This window comes from Haliotis rufescens, unplaced genomic scaffold (genome assembly GCF_023055435.1).
Source record: "Haliotis rufescens isolate VD_foot unplaced genomic scaffold, xgHalRufe1.0.p SCAF_14, whole genome shotgun sequence".
In the NCBI taxonomy this organism is placed as follows: domain Eukaryota; kingdom Metazoa; phylum Mollusca; class Gastropoda; order Lepetellida; family Haliotidae; genus Haliotis; species Haliotis rufescens.
The window spans coordinates 24,985,519-25,007,479 of NW_025963824.1; the positions used below are offsets into that span (position 1 = coordinate 24,985,519).

Here is a 21,961-nt window from a genome sequence, read left to right on the forward strand (position 1 = left end):
GAATCAACTGTTCCGGTGTCTGCAGCTGCCTGAACCAGTCTGAGGTGTGTGACAAAGTCACAGGTGAATGTAGAACGGGGCATCAATCAACGACAACAGCAGCAGTAGGAGCATCAGCAGCACATCGGGGTCAAGGATATGATGGTAACAATATAGTCAGTATAATAGTTTCAGTTACATGTATGGGTAGATCCTGACAGTTTTGTGTGCGTGTCTGAGTGTGTGCATGCGTCGGTGAATGCGTGAGGGCGTGCGCACGTATGTGTGTGCGTGTGTGTTTGCGGGGGTCCTTGATTCGTCTTGATTACGATTACAGATTTGTCAGTACTTTTCCTGTGCTTCTTGGTTTCACTATCGTCCGTATTAAGTATGTGAGTGCGCGTGTGTGTGTCTTGTGCGGCGTCCTGGATTCGTCTTGATCACTGATTTGTCAGAACCTTTTCTGCGTTTCACTTTCCTCCATACTGAGCAGGTTTATGTCTGGTGGCTGTCTTATCTTCACATTGCTATAATGGCAAGCAGTGGAAGGGTTCGCACACAGGTCATGCACTGAGCAGGTTTCATTTTACTTTCCTGAAGTCATAAACGGCCTCATTCCATCAGCTTACTACGTATACATGTGTCACTAATACACAAAATAACGGTGGTACGTATTCATTTTCAAACATCATGTTTTTTGCAAATTTCAGGTGTCCGCCTCATTGTTGTCAGTTGCCTTCTGGCCATTTCGTGCGTGTATGCAGTAATAACAACTGCAACTATCTACAGGTAATACATGGAATCCAATACAACGCAGGTTAAAATGACGTATATACATGTACGTCTACATGTGCATATAACCAAACTATACTGTTTTAATACCTGTTGACCGAACCTATTAAACAATAAACTTTAAGTGACTTAATCCTAATTTTCAGAATTAGACGCAGCATGAAGATACACAGAGCTGAACAAATGCAAAAGTACTCAACACTGCAGGTCCAAGGGGAATCGTCTGTTTATGACGTCATTGTCGAGAGGAGCGTGTATGAAAATGAGTCCATTCAGAAGGATGGTGACCAAGATCCGAATAAAAATTGACAAAGATACATGAGTGTATTCAGATAACTTGGCTTGAGATCAGACACACTTCGCTTTTAACTCTGCAACATTTCCAAATTACTGTTTTAAAGGACAGTTTTGGTTACAATCATCACTACGGCAACATGACTGTTCAGATTGAGGGACCGCCCCCTTGATTTGATATTTGCTTCTGTAACAGTACCGTGCCTTTTAAAGACACTCATGCACATAACTGGAACAACTGAACAATGAAGATTACCTACAGTGACATTCTCTGTCATCGGTGTGTGTGTGAAGGACCTTGCATTTATAATTGCTTCTGTACATTAAATGCCAATTTCCATCTAGTTTTTAGTTACCTATAAGACAGTAACCTAATATACACTTTGGCCTTTATTGTATCTTCAACATCTTTTCAATGTGCAAACGTTACACCTTACCTTTATGGTCATGTTACTTACATTAGTTTTTAAATGCTAAACCATTGTATCAGATTGACGTGTGTTAAAAAAAACCCTTTCAGCCGCTTGGGGTGAAAGACTACCCGAGCGGAGGTTTTAAACTCGTATGTCCGCGCTTTGTCGCTTCCTGGGCGTTAAAAGTTAATTTTCTGATGCCTCTGGGAGAAAATCCCAAACTTAACCGCGTCAGTTAAACGACCAGAGTTACTGTTTAACTTGGCACACAGAAGTTGGTTATGTAATAATCGGTTTAAGTAAATTTCCGTTGATATGTTTAGACTGGCGTCGTGGCAACTTATCACTGTGTCGATTTGTAATACCCTCTGCATATTTTGATTGGGTCAACTGTGTTTTAGAACGGACTAGTTTCTTTCAGTGTTGCTAATTTGTATATATTTGTCTGTCAGACGTCACGGTGTGTGGGTCCAATGTTCAAATGTTTACTTATTAGTAAATGCTTCAGCTTGGTGACTATTGTTTTAGTATTTATCAATTGAATTACAATCGTTCTGCCTATTTATATATGTTTTCTCCATCACCTGTCTATAATCACGCTCGATATTAAAACTTTTGACAATTATGAGTCTGCTCCTCTGTGGGTGAGGCTATCCTCAAGCGTTAACTGCGTGATCGTTAGTTAAGCACCTTAAAGTTTATTTCTTAACCAATTTGATGTACCAACAACCATGTAGTACAGTGGGTCCTTTTAAGATGGATGTTAATGATATTTATTTATGTATGACGTTACTTAGAGCGCATACATCACCCCATAGATAAGAATGTTCTTTGGTATTAATAATAAGAATGAAAAGAATGTCGGCTCCTCTTCTTTTGGGCCATAAATATATAAACATGGTTGATATAGCCAACCCCGAGTGCACCGTAACTGAAAATAAAGTTTCAACTTAGAACCTTTCCTTATATACCCCTTACTAGACCATAATACCCCCATTTGTTGTGCTCTCAGACGTTAGGAGAAAATAACGAAGGAAGGAAGGAAAATATGTTTGTATGAAACACATTTTACAGCCATTTAAGACTGCAGTTGAAACATCGGAACCATACCATAATGTCCTATTGATTTTGGAAGTACGTCACAAGTATGTCGTAACTTTAAGATCATAATAAGGGTTCTCATTTTTCCGATGCTCCTTTCGTTTCTTCAGTTTCATCAAACAAATAATACAGCGAAACAAATTTTGAAGCAAATTTGAATTGAAATTCTTTCATCTCCGAAATCTTTTTCATCATTGAAACTCACACCATAGTAACTGCACTGATACGTCTTTCAATATAACTTTGTAAATATCATGAATGTATGAAATGACTTTCAGTGACTTTCAATTAAGCCATGTAACGTAATCGATCATCAAACAACACTCGTGAATTACTCCAACTAGTTGTTCATTGTTAATTAGTCTGATCCAGTTACTTTGGCAGCTTTTCACATCCACTGTTATAAAAAAATTCACTTGGAATCACAGTATTAACACTGTTGTATCCCACTTCGTGAATTAGTCACTCAGTCGCCGATTTGTGTTGGACAAGGCGCAGACAGATACGACACCAGTAGTCATAAAACTGACGGAATGTGGTTAAATGCATACTGAATGAGAACATTTAAACATGTTAAAAATTCCTTCAACCCGTAGTCGCACTGTGCAGTGCGTGTTTGTTCAAGTACCACCCATCGCTATTATCGACGTTGTTTCTACAAGTCACACCCTCAAAGTGATTAGGCCTGCAAAGTGTCACAACACAGCATCACTGTAACGGATCCTTGATATATTAATATTTCTTTCCCAATTGTTAAAGAAATCACTTTATGCTACTGAAGGAATAAAACATCGGAATACATACCACTACTTTTGTCAGGACCGATTTTACTTAACACGAGTTTCTGTCGGGTACACTGGTGTTGTCAATAAAATATTTGAGATTTCATCTTTCAAACCATACAATATATCAAAATATGTATTTCTTCACAGCAAAAAAAGTGTAGGTTTCCCTCTTCCGGAAACCTTCCGGATACCTACCCATTTTGGATCCGGCCCGGATACCTTCCGGAAACCTTCCATAAAAAATGTCAAAATTTGGGGGGTGCATTTTGTTCACTTAAGTTTGAAGCACATAAAAAAATTAACTTGAAAATACCAAGCAATTTGAAGGTTGCTGAAGGCATCTGGAAGGTTTCCGGATGCAAATTTTCTTCATGACTTGCTTCTGGTAAATAATGTTAGCATGTGCATTTCAGGTAGCTGTTGTAATATTCTGGGTTACTTTAATGGTGAATATCCTCCTAAAACATTTTTTGAGAAGACAATTGTTCAATTTCATATATTGTCCTTTTCAGATGTTAATGGTATTTAATGAACAAACATCATGATATCCTTAAATTTCATGTCCAGACTTCCAGTACTGAGAGAAAGAAAAAGTCATTGACAATGTGCTCACTTGGGCCTTTGGTCCTAGTGAGATGATAATAAGACTATTTGTAACGGTACATGTACTTGTTATATCCAAAATACTAACTTCATTGAAATTTGCCTTACCCTAGTTTTATGGTACTACAGTGAGCTCTTCCTCAGTTACTGTGAAATCTTTTATTAAAAGGGATTGAGAGTTAATTTGACACTGGAGTTGTAACCACTGCTCATATATGTGTATTCAAATAATATAACAACTATGTGCTTAATACTTCACAAATATCTCCAGAAATAGGCATTTTAGTCATAATTGCAGAAATACTTTATGAATGACCCCTTCACTATTGCCTTGATCTAACACTTCAACCCTTCATGGGTTATCACTTTTGAGTGTGAATTTGACCTTCAATATCAGTGATAAATATTTCAAAAACATTTCAAAGAGCTATCCAGCACATAAACCAAATATGCAGTCCTTTGGTAGAATTCAACATATCATTGACAAAAATATGAAAGTAATGTAACCAGTATATGTATAAGAGTTACTAAGACTTCTGCATAAAAGGCAATTTAGGGGAAAATGTAGTATATATAGATCACACACGACCTTTTTCCAACTTCGACCCCTGCCCAAAGGAAGAGTTAGACCACAAACAAACTTTTTGTCTGGTTGTGACTTTGACCTTGACATAACAGATCAATGTGTCATCAGACGTTTTCAGAGCAAAGGAAACATGTGTTATTTATTCTTGAGATGCCCAAGCAATGCATGGTTTCATAAGATAAGTGTGGCTATTAAACTGAGGCAAAATCATGAAACATCCCCATTTACACAGCTGGCAAATGAAACATAAGCAACAATCAAATTATTAATTTCTTTTAAATATGCCTATAGTATATCACACATTGAACAGTGTTCACATGATGGTTCCTGATGCAGTATGCAATTTCATCCTATTCTTCAATACTCATAATAGTCCAGGCCCTTAGGGAGCCATTATGAGGTATTGTGCAGATGTGTCTACAAGCACCAAATTTGGCACAGGTGTAGACCAGAACATAATTAATCCATTTTTGAAGGGCGCCAAAGCCGGCGCTCATTGGGGCGGCCATATTGGCAAATTCCAAGATGGCCGCCAATCCCTATTTGATTTTTCCTAACTTCATAACCAAAAGTCATAGGATCCTGAATTGAGGGACTTTGTGTAGGTTTTTAACCTCAAGGCTTCCCAATGTGATCTTTGTTTTGATGTAGAAGTGCTTTTCGGCCAATTTAGTGGTTGAAAACATATTTTATTCAAATCAAATATCTATTTTTTATGGTCATTCTACCTCACAGAAAAACATAAGAAATAAAAAAACAAAAACATAACAAACTGAGCTTTGTTTGGACATACAAAATATGCTTTGGACAATTTAAATGAGTATTGAGGGCGAAAACTTCCTGGTTCAGGCTTAATTTTGATGCGACTAAGTAATGTTATTTTCTGGTCTGCAAATGAGATGATGTACTGCTTGGTGGTAGATGGTTTATATTATTGAACACAAAAAGGTCACATAAATTGTTCCTTGCATGTATTTTGTTCTTCTTCCAGAAACGCTGAGAAAGGTTTCATGACTAATTGGGCATTACTTACGCATAGGTTGCCTATATGGTTACTTGTCCAGTGAATGTGTTCATATTTTTCCGTCTTTAATAGTGTGTTTAGCTGAATTGGCGAGAACAGTGGTGCTGGTGAAATAATAGTAAATTGCACCTGTGATATTGCGCCAACAATGGACAGTTTCAATTGAGAACTTTGCTGTCTTTGCCAGTCAGATAAAAGTGGACAGTTGCAAACACCAAAGGAGGAAGGACTTTTGACTCTTGACAGAGACCTGACTGACTTTAAGAAAATCAATGCCGTTCCGTCTGGTATTACAGTCGCCTTTGATCAACTAAATGATGGATCAGGTATTGCAGCAACACTCCGATCCAATAATGCTAAGTATCACAAAACGCGTAGGAGCTACTGCAGTAGTTCTCGTGTAAAGAGGCTGCGTCAAAAACATGAGGACAGTGCACAGAGTTCACCAAAAAAACTCAGATCAGCGGGGACATCACATGGAAAAGGCAGTGATGTCAAATGCTGCATTATTTGTTATGGAGATGACCAGAACAATTTACGCAAGGTGGCAACTGACAACGTAGATGCAAATTTAAAACGCTGGGCAAAGTCAAATAATAATTTCCGGTTTATGGGTAAATTGATTGCACAAGCTGCGGATGCTCATGCTGGTGATGTTTTTTACCATGTCCAATGATACTGGCATCTGCGAGACTGTGCACACGCTTCTGATCGTCGAGCATCCACAAGCCCTGCTCAACCTGAGTTTCATCCAACTGCTACAGCGCAAATCGTAGCTCTTGTTGAGGATTCAGACTCAGTATTTAAGCTGTCAGCACTTCGGCAGATGTACCGAAAACTGATGGAAGAACAAGGAAGTACCTGTCATGATACTAGGCAGCCACATTCAACAAGGTTTAAAGAGCATATTCTCAATCTTCTTCCGGAATGGGGAAGGAAATCTACATTTCTAATAATACAAAGATTGCAGATCTGCTCGCGAAAGCTCATGAGTCCCAACTTGGTCAAGATGATGCCCTTTTTTCTGATGCGGGCAGCGGTGATTTTGCGTAGGTGTTGTCTCCAGAAGCAGGAACCCTTCCGTGGGTCTTTCTCCCCAGACTGCCTAGCCTCTCCTGTACCAGACGAGCTTCGTAGCTTCATCAATATCATCCTCCAAGGTCCATCAATTCTGCGAGAGCAAGGTAATATCGAAATGGATGAATGTGTGCACGGGAGGGTAAAAATTGCATGTACAATCTCACAACTGCTCATTTACAACACATGTAGTGGGACACACCACACAACCAAAACAAGCACCATACGACATGGAAAAGCGCATGAGACACCATTCCCCCTTTACCAAGGCCTTAAGATGCACGGAGATGCACGACTTAAGAAACAGATCAAAAATGCCCACAAGTGTCCTATAGCCGTGTTATGGAGGTGAAACAAGCTATTGTACGAGCAGTCTGCAAGCGCCATTCTGAGGATGGAATTGTTCTGCCAACTAATCTGCGATGCAATGATTTTGCCACCTTTGATGTGGACAACTTGGATAGTCATAACAAGGGAAACTTTTCACAGGATGAGTTTCATGGCACTGCTTTGAGTGCAACCAACTATCTATCTTGGGAAAACCAAGGAGTAGAGCGAGCTCTTATTCAACTGGACTTCTCTGATACATCTGTGCCCCAACTTCCAGAATCATTTGCTATCATACATCCAGTTGAGCTACACAACACTCCCTTGTTTGTACCTAGAAGCATCAACAGCCAAATTCGACCATGTCATGAAATGGTGCAGAGGGCCAAGACGAAGGACGAATCCTGGATGGCACATGTCTCCACAGTGCTTCAGCAGAGCTCTATGTCCAGGTATGTGATGAGCTCTGCCCATGGTTTCATGTGATGGACCACACAAACTATGCAAGATGGCTACCAATACATGTGCGGGATATGGTCCAGCTGTTAGTGAAACACCCGAACATACATGCTGAATTTCTCAAAGGGAACTTTGTCGTTCAAAAGTCAACACACAAGTTCAGCCTCTTTGGAAAGGATCAGTCACACGAACAATCCAATAGGAGGCTTCAGGCACATGGCGGAGCAGCAGGACTCTATGAGAACCCTGAAGCACTTAGACTCTTCATGTTTGTAGGTCAAGTGAGTGAGTGAGTATGGTTTTACGCCGCTTTTAGCAATATTCCAGCAATATCACGGCGGGGGACACCAGAAATGGGCTTCACACATTGTACCCATGTCGGGAATCGAACCCGGGTCTTCGGCGTGACGAGCGAACACTTTAACCCACTAGGCTACCCGACCGCCCCCATTCCTCCAGCGTAGGTCAAGACTGCTCGAGACGTGTTGCAGAGTTTGAAGCTGTCCTAGACACACCAAAGTCTAGCACTGCTCATCACAAGAAGCACATAGCTTGCAAGTTAAGTATAGGAAGGATGTCCTGTCATTTGTTGAGATTGTTGAGCAGCTAGGCAATCCCTTTACTAGTGGTCAAGATACGTTTCACAGACACTTGATAAGATGACAGTGCCAGTGTCAAACACTATCCGACGTAATAAAATCCTGACATTCGCCAATCATCCTGATCTGACCAAAAGAGGAAACAAAACCAGTGGTTTACAGAGGAAAAATATGACTCTGATCACAACACTCTTTCTTTCACTACAATCACGACCAGATGTAGATATGGAAGAGTTTTTTCGTTTTGAAAATCAAAGGGAACCACCAAGTTTGGCTGATCGTGGTTCACTTCGTTTCGGCAAAAAGTCTCTCTGGAATGCATCAAAGCGTCAACTGGTCGAGCACTTCCAGACAAATTAGCCACAGTTGTTGTGCTTGTCATGGCAGCTGTTGTTCATATGGTGCGGCCCATATCAGCGAAGACATTTGCTGAGTATGTTACACAACACATTGTGCCATTCCTAGAGTCTCAGATAACCGAGACAGTTGCACGTATAGATGCCATAAGGGATAACTACCCAGAAAACAACCTCAAATACCTCACACATCAGCGTCATGGTACAGGTCCACGGACTAGGATTGGGGATGGCCACACACGAATCCCAAAGCATGACTGGAACAGTGGATTTCTCAAAAACGAAGATAACAAAAAGGAGTTATTCTCTTTCCTCAGTGAGGAGCTTGTCAAGAAAGATTTGAGTGGGAGACTCCTTCTCAGTACCAAATTTGAGAGTGTTCTTTCCAATGGACCATGCGATGTATCAGCTCTCCAACCCTGTAACCACTCTGAAGCAGATACAAGGATATTCCTTCATCTGGCACATGCTGTAGCAGAGGGGCACCAAACAGCTTATGTCCATACTGTTGATAGTGATGTGGTAGTCCTTGCCATACGCTTCTTCTCCACACTTGGTCTCTCTGAGCTGTGGGTGTGTTTTGGTAGCTGGAATAAAATTCGCGATATTCCCATACATGATATCTGTTCTCATCTTGGGCCTTCAAGGTCTCTGGCATTGCCGCTTTTCCATTCCATCACAGGGTGCGACACGACATCACAGCTCCTTGGGTGTGGCAAGAAAACTGCCTGGGCATCTTGGCAAAACACACCAGGACTCACTGAAACACTGGTGACACTAACCAATCAACCAGAACTGTTCAGTCTTGAGTCTCTTCGCATGCAAAGGCTGGAACGATTTGTGGTTATCATGTATAGCAAGGGGTGTGGTTTGGCTAAAGTCAATGAAGCCAGACATCATCTTTTTACAACTGGTAAAAGAACTCTTGAGAATAAACCACCCACTCAGGCAGCCTTAGCGAAACACATAAAAAGGGCACTTCTTCAGGCAAGCTTTTACTGGAATCAAGCAGCCTCAGTTCACCAGGAAATCCCGGACTTTAATGAATGGGGGTGGCAAAAGAAAGACGGTGGTATCTGGGCGCCATACTGGACACCTCTCAAGGATGCCAGTAAAGCATGTTCCTTCCTTTTGCATTGCGGTTGTGAAAGGTCTTGCACTGGAAACTGTAAATGCAGTAGAGCTGGAGTCCGCTGCACGGGGTTATGCAAATGTGAAGGTGGATGTGTGAACAATCACGATACCTCGATCAATTAGATTAAACCTTGCCACAGTGATGTTTAACTTGCACAAGAAATATTTAGGCTTGCTAATATTTTTAAATTTCTCATGTTGTTCTCATTTGTGAACTTTTTCTTTGAGGTAAAAATGACCATAAAAAATATATTTGGCTTGAATAAAATATGTTTTCAACCACTAAATTGGGCAAAACGCACTTCTACATCAAAACAAAGATCAAATTTGGAAGCCTTGAGGTCTAAAACCGGTAAACAAACCTTAATACATGATCCTATGACTCTTGGTTTTGAAGTTAGGACAAAATCAAATAGGGACTGGCGGCCATCTTGGATTTTGCCAACATGGCCGCCCCAGTGAGCGTCGGCTTTGGCGCCCTCCAAAAATGGATTTAGTATGTTCTGGTCTACATCTATGCCAAATTTGGTGCTTGTAGACACATCTGCACAATATCCCCCTAAGGTCCTGGACTATAACAGAGTGTGATAACTGTTCGCTTGACAGTACCTACAGATTATGTTCACCAGTTCAGAGAACTTACTTTCCCTCAATACTCCTTTTCTTTCTATATTGTCATGGATGAACAGGAACCAGGATGAGGGGATACCAGTTGGACTCTATCTCTGCAGCATTGTGTTAGTAGAATTGTGAACTTTCCATTTGGTGTTTGGGTCCACATTTAAAGACAATAAGTCCCATTTATCATTCCTTTTAAGTGTTTACCACATGGCTCAAGACAAGAATTTCCTGAATGTCCTGGAAGAATTCCACTCCAGCTTGGCATTGGTTGGTCTTCTCACATTAGGCAGACCAGCCTTTGTGTGTCCCAGTACCATTTGGCATACAACTTCTCGGTCGGCCTCCATTGAAATAACAGGACCCTCGTCATCGCTGTCTGCAAATCACCTCTGATATCTGAAGGGGTGCACCCTCTGTTTAGGACTCCCTTGTCTGGTCCTTCCAGACTGTCAACCTGGAGTACTCATCCAGGGATCTCAAGCAGGACTTCAGTTTCTGCAGCATAATGTACAAAGATTTTAGCAATCAAAAAGAAGTGTTGCCACATGTACTTACAGATAGAAGGCAGCAAAATCACTTAAGTTATCATATGTGAGTCTTGTTATATGCTAAACATTTGAGATTATCACATCTCAAATCTCAACCAGACAAACCAGTGATTAATGTTATGAACTCGGTCCAGACAAACCGATGATAACTATTATGGACAATATCCCACATCACTGTGGTATGATTACATGCGATCAATGAGCCTACTCAATCACTACCTTATCTATTAATTAGGCTTGGAATGCTGGGAATCTTTTTAAGTGATGTCATTTAGTGATTGTTTCAACTCATCAACATGGAAAAATATATATTTACAATCCTTGTCATACAGCCAAACTATTGCTGGATGCAGTGTTAAAAAAATGAGTTGGCTTTAACACTGCTTTGAACAGTATTCCAGATATATCACCGCATGTTAGCTTGATGTGGGAAGAAAGCCCTAAGTGATGCAGGTCTTTGATGAATCCCACGAGCATGTGTATAATGCTGACAAACCTAGCGGCATAAACGGGTAGAACCAGGATTTGAACCCATGACTATAGGTTTCTGCTAAGCCAAAGAGATGCAACTCTGCACAGAAAATTGTAGTGCCTTAGATAATAGGACATCCGTGCCCACAGCCATAAGGAACAAACTGAAGAAATATTTGCAAAATAACCATATGAGCCAAACAGAATAATTTCAAAATATTTACCACTGTTGCTCTTCTATGGTCTTTCATTGCATTGATGCTGCACAGATGACTGTCTCTTTTATTCATCCGGACATTCTACAAACATAAGTAGCATTCACATCACAGAAATGTCCAAACTGTACATGTTGTACATTTGATTCAAATGAAAAGACCCCGGTTGTGATTCAGACTTAGAACTGCCCTAATTATAATAATTTATGTCAAACATTCAGAAATGACATTTATCCCCACATTTAACAAATGTCAAAACAATATTTTGACAACAAAGTCAGGGTCATTCAACACATACATTACATAGGAAATAACTTGTTCGACAATGCAGAGAGATCCTCACCGAGGTGAATATCATTCCATGAATTATTGCCAAATTTTCTTGAAAGGCAGATTAATGCAATGCAGTATTTACTTTTATTTCTGGGCTATTTGTTTGGCTTTTCCATGGCACTGTTTTGACAGAGATCTAACCTTGATGTGACACTTTGTTCAGAAATGATATAAATAAGAGAATACTTTATTATTCCCGAGAAAATTTGGGTTACATTGTAAAAGCACAGAGAAACAAGTATAAGATTCATGATTTAAGTTAAATACACTCATACATACACACACAAACACAACATCCAAACACCAGGGTTAGAAATTGGCACTAGTCATTTTGACATTTTAAAGGTCTTGCTATATGCTATCATTTTAGGACTAGTGGACTGAAAGTGTTAGTTTCTACCGCTGCAAACACTAATCAACTAATGAATTGGGTGGTCAGACTAGGTTGTCATCATACTCTGAGGGCATGGATATTTGCTGATAATAACAATCACTAGATTGCCTGGTCCATGATCAATTATTTACAGGCTGCCATCACAGAGCTGTGCTATTGTGAGTGTGATGTTTCACATTGCATTGAAATATACAATGATGAATACATGTAGTTTGTATTTATCACAAGCAAAAATACTCACTCAATACTTTGTATCCCCCCTGAGGATGTCTGTGAACCTCCCCACAAACCCTGAACATGCTGAAACAGAAAACAACTAACCTGTCTTTATCCTTTCAATGTTTCAGTGTGAATTTGTTAAAGATTGATAAGCTGTCATTATTCATTGTAATCCATATCTCACTTTCAGGTGGTTCAGGTGGCAACACATGATTGGAATTGAATGCCACATTTTGTTTGACATACACTTTGCCAGATTTATACCCTTGGTAACTAACCCTCATCATCATTATGTCTCGAAGCCCTGCTACGTACCTGGCATCCGCAAGCTGCTCTTCCTTCGGCTGTCAATCGAGTTTTCGAAATACTTGACGTCCTCGTTGTGAATGGCTCGGATGGATTTAGACCGGGATTTCCGTTAGAGGTGATTGAGAACAATGTATCGATACACGAGGTAGGCATATCGCAATCAAGCATCACGGTGTACATCGATTACACGAGGTTTGAGTGTTTGTTTACATTCGTGTTCCAAAATGGCGCCCTCGGCCATACAGGGAGTTATGGGTAGACTTGCTTGTCCCGGAATAACACGAGTTGGTCACGAACAACGAGCGGTCATTTCTGAAGCAGTTACGGAAAGAGACGAGGTTGGCCGATTACAGTTCATACAGGCCATATTGGGAGCCGCGGGGATTTCGACAGTGTGTATTAGGAAGTATACCTACGTCGTGTATGGAATATGTGTTTGCCTACCATGCCTAGATAAGGCAGTGTGACAAGGGATATCCCAGCGGACGTAATATTCCTACAGCAGAAATGTTTCACAACCTCGTCAAAATTGGCGATTGCAGCTGATGTCATGCAGGGAGCTGAAGACGTGACATATTCAGAGAGAGACCATATTACATATAGACTGTTACATGGTCTCTGATTCAGGTAAGGAATATGTGAATAATATGGATCACGTATTAAGTTATTTTTCATCTGTACGCCACTTATTCAGTTTTATATATGTTAGTAAATGTGTGATTTTATTTTTGTAGGATAAGCAATCTACCTAACTTATGTTAATCCTTGCTAATGTATATGATGTAGAAATATGTTTGCCTACTTGTATTCCTAACCCTTTCGCCCCGACTGCCCTTGGAATAACACGAGTTGGTAACGGAAAGGGCCGAGTGGTGACGAATGTACAAAATCGCTCTTTCTACTTCCTTTCTCGTGTGTAATCTCGTTCTAAATATGGAAACGAGATCTACACGTAATGACACGTCATTCGATTGAATTTCCCCGTCTTTTTGGCGCGAAAATCGCGGGTATGTCACCTGTTTTCGCGACAGGTATTTTTTCTCGCTTAAATCGTAAATCAAGCGTAATGGCGGCCAACTACGATTCGGATAGCGATCAGATGATTAACAACGACTCTATCGGGAATAATAATGTGTTTGAATTGAATAATTTACGCCAAGGGGAGAGGGAATTACGCGAAGATTATGGTATAGATTTTGACGGTTTCGACGAGGTGTCCCCCCCCCCCCCCCCCCCCCCGCCCGCCAACTTTCAAGAATGGGATTGGGAGTGGCAGAGGGACCACAATAGTGGAGACATGAGGGATTTTGAAGAGGCGACCGGACTCAAGAATATATATTGACACGGTGAGTGAAGAGTCGTGCTATTGATTTTTTCCAACTGTTTTACAATGATTCTGTGTTTGAACATATTATCAGTGCGACGAATGAGAATCCAGCCACCGACACGTGAACGAGCGTTCACAACAACAACAAAGGTGAGTGGCATGACGTATCTGTTAATTTTTTTTAAATTTATTTTTCTGATCGCAATCCGAATTGTAGTTTGCCGGTTTGTCGTATGTCCTTATATTTCGCTCAATTTGAATAAAATCTATCCATATTCATGTTTGTTTTCTTGTTTTTTACATCTTAATTTAAATTTTAGTAACTGTAATGATTATTTATTTATTAATTGATTTAATAAAGTACTGATTTAATTTATTATGCAATTGTAAATAGCAGTGTATTGTAAATATGTTATCACAACTTGTATATTTGCAGAACTTGAATTACGATCTTTCCGTCCTTTTACAATCTTTCCCTCTTCAGATCAATCTGTGTTATCTTCCCTGTGATGTCATTCTTATAGTAGCTGCGTTAACAAGTTTACCTGTGTTAACGAGTTTACCTCAGAGGCTGTAAGTGTATCATAAGTAATATGTGACATCAGTATAGAAAACAAAGTCAGTACCAAGAGTTGCAAACTTGTTTATTTGTTTACAGATGTGCATGAAGAGAATTTACCTGTAACACCTGGGATTACCTGTGCCGTCCAAGATGACAAGACCACTGTGTTATGTTTACCTTGTATCTGTGATTTATTTTTGTGATTTGTAATACAATTTGAACCAAAATTCATTGTCTGTTTTCATTTTTTCAGTGTTTTCAAGTTTTATTTCACTTGTAAACACCTGTAATTAGAAAAAAACAAAGGTTAGAGACAATAACAACAAAGAATATTAAAGTATACTTAATTCTCTTTACAATGGTATATGATAAATGTATATTAAAAGCAAGTTTCTGGTAGAAAAAGTGCATCAAAAAGGATAGTGTGATTTTCCAATAATACTGCCAGGGAGGCCAGTGTACAGGCCTTGTCAGGGACTGCAGGGTTTCAAGGGACATAACTCTAGATACTCTAATGTGACTCATTTTCTTAGTTCATATCGTACCGTCAAAGCAATCTGTGGTACTCACCAATCTGTGAGAATGGTTAATAGACTAAACTTACTTTTGCAGGTGTCAAGAATCAAGAACAAATTAAATGACAGAAGTTTTGCAACAGTGAACATAGTGAAGTGGAAGATAAGACATTTGAAAGGTATGGATATTTTGACTTGAACTTGTTGAAGAATACCATGATGACAACTTTATCATGGTGGGAATTTTGGCGGTGGGGTAGCCTAGTGGTTGAAGTGCTGAAGACCAAGGTTCGATTCTTGTCATGGTACCATGCATGGTACAATGTGTGAAGTTCATGTCAGGTGTCCCTTGCTGTGGTATTGCTGGAATATTGCTAAAAACAGCGTAAAACCATACCCACTCATGTGGGGATTCAGGGTTGGAATTGGTCCCCATCAACCTATGCTAGTTTTAAGAGAGGGTTATACTATATAGCGAAAACAGCACCTCGCCTGCTATTGCCTGGTGAAAACAGCACCTTGTTATTTATTTTACCTTGGTACTGAACATGCCCGAATACATGAAATTAAACTCGCATGGTCACTTGCAAACACAAATAAATGATATAAGCAAGGTGATGACAATATAACACAGGGTTAATAATAGGTACTATCAATTAGATATATGAGAAAATATATATAAATACAACAGTTACCAAGTAATCTAGAAAGAATAGAGGGGAGAGGGAGATAGGAAAGGCACTTATCAAGTTTGGTTTGTCCTTGGGGGTCAGTCGCTGGCCAAGATGGCCGCCGGCCGCCGGCTTGGGAAGAGTTTACTGTCCGATCCCACTTGGGGTGTTCGTTCGGTATCCCAGTTGAGGAGGAGGAAGTAGAACTATGTTGTTCTAGGGCAGTGATCTGCGTGATATAGATTTGATATAATATTTTTTTCCGCTTTGTACCTTGGTGTTTACTCCGTCATGGCTAAATCGAGAATGGTGACTAAGCCGTCACTACTCAATTAAGTAATTAACAGACAATTGCAAGTGCTAATACCCACCCGACACTAATTGCCCTGTTAATCCCAAGCCCACAATGAGTTGACATTGAGTTCATTTTGCTAATTAGCTTTTTATAGAGTAGCAAGGTAATAAACATCAAAGGTGGGGCAGGCTTTGATCATGTGTTCTGTAGAAAATATGATGTCACTTGTTTTATGTTTATTTAGGATTAGCTACATCCCTTGATGCTACCAAGGCAGCCCTTGAGATTATCTGACAGTTTGGCTGGACACAAACAGATGTCTCCCTTGTAGCACACTATGTGTCAGACAAGGACTTTGACCACTCTGTGCAGATGCATATCAATGCATAAAGAACATTGGGTAGATGATTCAATAATGTCATGCAAGTCAAAGTTGGGTTTCACTGTATTTAGAAACAGACGATGTATCCAAAACTTTATAACAGTAATCATGATTAATTTAAACTTTGCCAGACCAATATTTTTGGCAGATTTGCATGTTATTGTTAATCTTCATAAAGTTATTTTTCAAAAAAGATAGGATATGATAAGGTATGATAAGATATGATAAAAATATGATTAAAAATATGATAAAAATATGATAATGATTTTAGTCAAGAATATTGCCATGAAATTTAATTCAGATCAGAACAAACGGGGAGGGTCACCCAAAAAATGTGAGAGTCCCTAGGGGAGGGACCGGTCATGTAAAAAGGGTTATGAAAAAATGGACAATAAAATATAAAGTGCTTTGCATTTTCTTTCAGGGAGGGTAGTGTCAGAAATGAATGAGAACATACCGGTAATACATGACCGGCCCCTTTAATGTAATATACATAGTTTTTAGTTGATGGTTCAGGTTGTGCTTTTCAGTTGAATTTCTTATCACTGTCTATGTCGGACTACCAATTAACGGTAGATATTAAATATCCATAATTACTTAGATAAATACTTCTACAGTCTCATCCTAATTTGTCAAAATTTGAATTTCAATATAGCTTCCAATAATGAATGAATGAATTTGGTGAGAATATCTATTGTCTGAAATCCTAATGTACTTTCTTTTGTATTTGGTGTGCTAGGGTAGCCTAGTGGGTAAAACGATCTCTGAAACCCAGGTTCGATTCACCACTTGGGTACAATGTGTGAAGCCCATAGCTGCAATATTGTTAACGAGCTGCCTGAAACTATACCAACTCACTCGCTCATTATGTTGTATTTTGAGATCACTTACATGACCTGTCTGATTGAAAGTTTTGATTATTATGAATAGTTCTGTTTTTATGTATAAGAACCTATATATGTAACTTAGTTTTGCATTGTCTTGTTTACCCTTCCATATATTTTGATGTAATGCAAACATTCAAGCAAAATTCAGGTGAACCGTGTGGCGCTTAAGGTATTGTTTTCGAAGACCGGATACATTTTTGTATTTTCTGAACACTTTTCTGTTTGCAATGGCTTATTTACATGTTCAAAGATTGGTTAAATATCAGTTGCAAGATAAATTGTCAATACCCCACTGTTCGAGAAAACAACTTTTTACATTTGTAAATATGTGTTTCATAATTTTTGAATAACAAGTTTCTAAAGATGTTATGAATTGTTTCAGGACTTGGATTTCACAATCTGACACCAGCTACATTTAAGAAGATCTTGCTCAGACATGTCAGACAAGGGACTTGCCGGATGATGAACAATCCTCCCGATAACAACCAACAGATTCACCTCAGAAAGTGATGATTCTGAATGAATAATGCCACATCAGTGTGACTATAGTATAGTGACTATAGTATGACACTAATCAAGTCTGAATGAATTTATGCCAAAGCACTGTGACTATGTCCAGGTTGTGTACACCGACTCTGACTATACAAATCTGAATGACTTTTGTGGTTTACTGCAGAAACATAATTGACTTTACATATTCTTCTTCCATGAAATTCTTCTGAGATTTGACTAATTTGTTTATTTAGAAAATTGCATTGAAGAGTCTGTTCTGTAAGTTCTTGCAAACACCACTGGTTACTTTATGCTAGTTCCTCTTCTTTCTTGATCAAATTTCAATTTGTGATATGTACCAATGAAATGTCATATAATCAATAAATATGATTTTTATTCCAAAAACATTATTTGTTTTGCTTCATAAGCATAAAGAAATATGATACTGATCAGCCATAACATAGGTGCTGAACAAATATAAAATATACTAATGCCCTGAATGTTTTCCTACTATGAATACAGCTCACTTAACAAAAGTTGTAGTTCCACGCTAGTAATCAAATGACATTGATATTTTTTTCTGTGCTTTATTTAGGTGTTTTCTATGGATGCCATTAGTCTTATGCACCAATTTGGGAAAATTGCACTGTCCAGATATAACAAGTACTGATACCGTTCCAAACTAATCTTTTAATTTCACCAGGGCCAAATGCCAAAGCACATAAGCAATGACTTTCCATTTTTGTGAGAATGGTGTTATGCCACTTTTAGCAATATTGCAACAATATCACGGTGGGTGACACCAGCAATAAGCTTCACACATTTGTACCCATGTCGCGAATCGAACTTGTGAACAATGCATGCCCACATATCTCAGTTTTAGGAGGATATTTAAAACTAAAATAACACAGAATATTACAACAGCTATCTCATATGTACAGGCTAACATTAATAACCAGAAACAAGACATGAAGAAAATTTGCATCCGGATACCTCCCGGAAACCTACCAGATGCCTTCAGCAACCTTCAAATTGCTTGGTATTTTCAAGTTAATTTTTTTATGTGTTTCACACTTAAGTGAACAAAATGCACCCCCCAAATTTTGACATTTTGGCAGGATGTCTTGTGCGTTGTGATTTGTACACAAAAAGGAATACCCCTATCGCGGGAACGTATGACACGGTGTCTCAATTATGTAACCCTTATCAAACGACAATTAATGTCATATTGCAGACACCTGCAGCTGAAGTTTAATTTATTGTTTCACCGCTTGAGTGTTGTCCTATAATGTACGGGGTGGAATGTCAAATTGTTTACGATGATAGAAGGAAAAACTGTACGCAGTGTAGCTGCCGCGTTTCACTGTGCATTTCGTGTCGCTGCGTGAATGGTGACAGCTTTTCTATGTGTAAAGGCTGTCCTGAATATAATTTGTTTGTGTAGATTGAAAAAAGCTTTCCAGTCGTACTTCCTCTTCCATTCGTTTCAAGTTTGTGCTTTCCTATTCAAGTTGCACATTGACAGGTGTAAAGTCTATTCAAATAGATTTATTCTAATACCGTTCAGGTTCACGTTTTTATCATTCTAAATTTGTATTGGACAAAGTCAGATGACATAGTTTAAGTATACTGAACCGCACAAGAAACGTCACCATGGATAGATATATGAGAAACCTTATTTTTCCAAACACTGTAAACATATTTCGAGACTTATTAAAAAACATGAAACTTGGCAAAACTGATCATCAAGGTTGAAATGTTCTTAAAGTGAAACACAACACTAGTCCCTGAGAAAATGACATCACAAGTCAGTATCGTGTGTCCGCCATGTGCATTGATGATTGCCGTGCAACGTCGATACATGGAATGGATGAGGCGGTTGATATAGTGTTGTTGGTCTGGTACTGTTGCTGGGGCCTGAATTTGGTCCTAACGTGGACTTGAAATGCATTGGCTACTTGCCAGGCGGTTTCTCCAGCTGGCAATCGTCCAAGGGCTTGGTGTGGCTGATTTCTTGTCAATCTTGGCATGTGATAGCAATTCAATGACGAATGAATGTTATCCGACCTGGATGGATTTTTATAGGGCAAGAAATCGGGGAACGCATGTGCATTTCAATTTGCACGGAAATCAACTGCATCGGGTTACCATGCGGTTTTATTGTCATCTGCTTTGTTTTTTTATTATCAAATCAAGGTAATGTTAAGTTTTAGAAACTTTGACAAAAATTACCCAGATATTTAAATGACAACTTTTCATGTAATGTTACTTGGGGTGACGTTTCTTTTGCGGTTCAGTATATATTCCATACTTCCTCAAATGCTGATATGACATTTCCCCGGATTTGCACCTTGCATTCGAAACTGCGAACATGGGATCCACGCACGTCAAAGGGACGAGTGGGTTGGTTTTATCGCCGCTGTGAACAGTATTTCAGTCTTGAACAGTATTTTATCTTGGCATGCCAGCTTGATAGGCGAGGAGGCCGAAGTGATGTAGGTTTTAGAGGGTACCACTTTGTTGAAGCATACGAGCACGAGTATGGTGTTGACACAACCCGGGCGAATCTTGGATTCGAACCCACTATCATTTGTTTCCGGCACATTGAATTGCGGCCCTTTTGACGGCGTCAAGAGTCGAATATAGTCTAAATACATTCTAGAATGTTCCATTACATGCTGGATTAGTCTATTTTCAAGAGGATTCCAGATGACACTTGACCCCTAAAAGCATCTAAATATAGTATCTTCCACTCCGCTGCTTACGCCTTACTTCTACTGATTCTTAACAGAACCAATGCAATTCAATTACAACATTGTTTATCTATACATAACTGCCATAAAAAAAAAGTATCCAAATGAACTCATATGTGTTAGTGAGGTCGGCTCTCACGTTGCGTTTCAAATGGTTACGGACAGAATGAGTTTTAAAAACGGAAGTAGTTGGTAGTTGTTTGACAAAGGTAAGTTTTAACGTCGTATGTTTTTCGAGGAAAGTCAAAAGGTTGACGAGGAAGTAAGATAAGCGTTATCTACGTGAGTATTAAACACACATAAACATGTGAATTTACCTACCACCCAGAACAGAAGCTTATTGTGTTTCCATCATCAACTGGAACTGACAGGTCAAAACATACACTTGTGTAGTGTTATGACGATCAAAGCTACTTTTCATGATTGTTAACTCGTTTAATCAACAAATAAATATATATTTATAATATCAGCTGTTGCATTCACGTGACCACAAGAATGATTATATCAATGGCATACATTTCGCATACATATATGCTTTGTATTGGGTATTAGTGAGTGTGGCTATATCACGGTGGGAGACACCATGTTAGGAATCGACCCCGGGTCTTCGGCTTGACGAACAAACGCTTTAACCACCATGCTACTCCACTGTCTCTTGTCTTATGAAGAACTATGCCACTTTACATGAGTGTCTAACTGTTGGACGCAAATATTTAATTCAAGATGTGAAGGTAAACACTAAAACCTAAGAAAGACAAAAACTAAACAAAATCTTTAAATTAGTTCAAAATTTATACACCGGCTGTTACTTTGCTTACTCGCGAAGATGAGTGATGTATTGTCAATGAATAAACACATTTCAAAGAGGAATCTGTAACTGGAGTTATTGTGTATTTCTGAAGTTAAGTAGAAGTGCTGTTTCATTCTTGTTTTGGATGCAATTATTTATGAGATAAATTTCTCTACATCTACAGCTATATGAGGTATACATCATTGAAGCTACTAAACTAAACTCCTCTTATGATGATTAAATGTAACTCAGTTTATAACAGAAGCTTTGACTTTCACACTAGCTACAAGGTATTACTGTAGTTTCTTTTGATACGCTTAGAACTTACAAGCAATTTAAGAAACAAAATGTTGTTGAATCGTATGTTTTAAATGTAAAAGTTTAACATTTAACTTTTAAGTTTAACTTTGTTTAGATGCATATCTTTACCTCTTACCATAGAAACTTGACGTTTTAACAAACCACCAACCCCTCTTCTTGATAGAATTTGCCCACAAAAATGTACAAGTCCTATTAGCAAGCACACTTTATAAAATGTATAAACGTAAACAATGATTTGATTTTATGAACAATTTGTTAACTATGAATATTATCATGTATAATTATGTTTCGTACAGGATACGAACAGCGTCCTTATTATGTTTTATA

At 38.9% G+C, this 21,961-nt stretch overlaps 2 protein-coding genes and 1 long non-coding RNA gene across 5 annotated transcripts in view; 2 read left to right on the forward strand and 1 right to left on the reverse strand.

The window, feature by feature from the left end:
* LOC124131236 (receptor-type tyrosine-protein phosphatase T-like) overlaps window positions 1–21,961 on the forward strand; it is a 236,164-nt gene that overhangs the window by 125,671 nt on the left and 88,532 nt on the right. The window lies entirely within an intron of this gene.
* Window positions 10,161–12,896, reverse strand: LOC125379151. Of its 3 annotated transcripts, XR_007220610.1 has the most exons (4): window positions 12,646–12,862; window positions 12,353–12,411; window positions 11,394–11,468; window positions 10,171–10,645 (listed from the first exon to the last, which is right to left on the reverse strand). XR_007220610.1 is itself a non-coding variant. In XM_048395192.1 (3 exons), the coding sequence occupies exons 1-3, from the start codon at window positions 12,817–12,819 to the stop codon at window positions 10,568–10,570; spliced, it is 324 nt and encodes a 107-aa protein (XP_048251149.1). In that variant the 5' UTR covers window positions 12,820–12,896; the 3' UTR covers window positions 10,161–10,567. The 3 variants fall into 3 exon arrangements, 2 of the variants coding, with proteins under 2 accessions (XP_048251149.1, XP_048251148.1); XM_048395192.1 differs by lacking the exon at window positions 12,353–12,411 and having other exon boundaries at window positions 10,161–10,645; window positions 11,397–11,468; window positions 12,646–12,896; XM_048395191.1 differs by lacking the exon at window positions 12,353–12,411 and having other exon boundaries at window positions 10,167–10,645; window positions 12,646–12,871.
* On the forward strand, window positions 12,942–18,102 carry LOC125379152. Its single transcript, XR_007220611.1, has 3 exons — window positions 12,942–13,266; window positions 15,141–15,222; window positions 17,661–18,102. It is a non-coding gene; the product is annotated as an uncharacterized LOC125379152 (long non-coding RNA).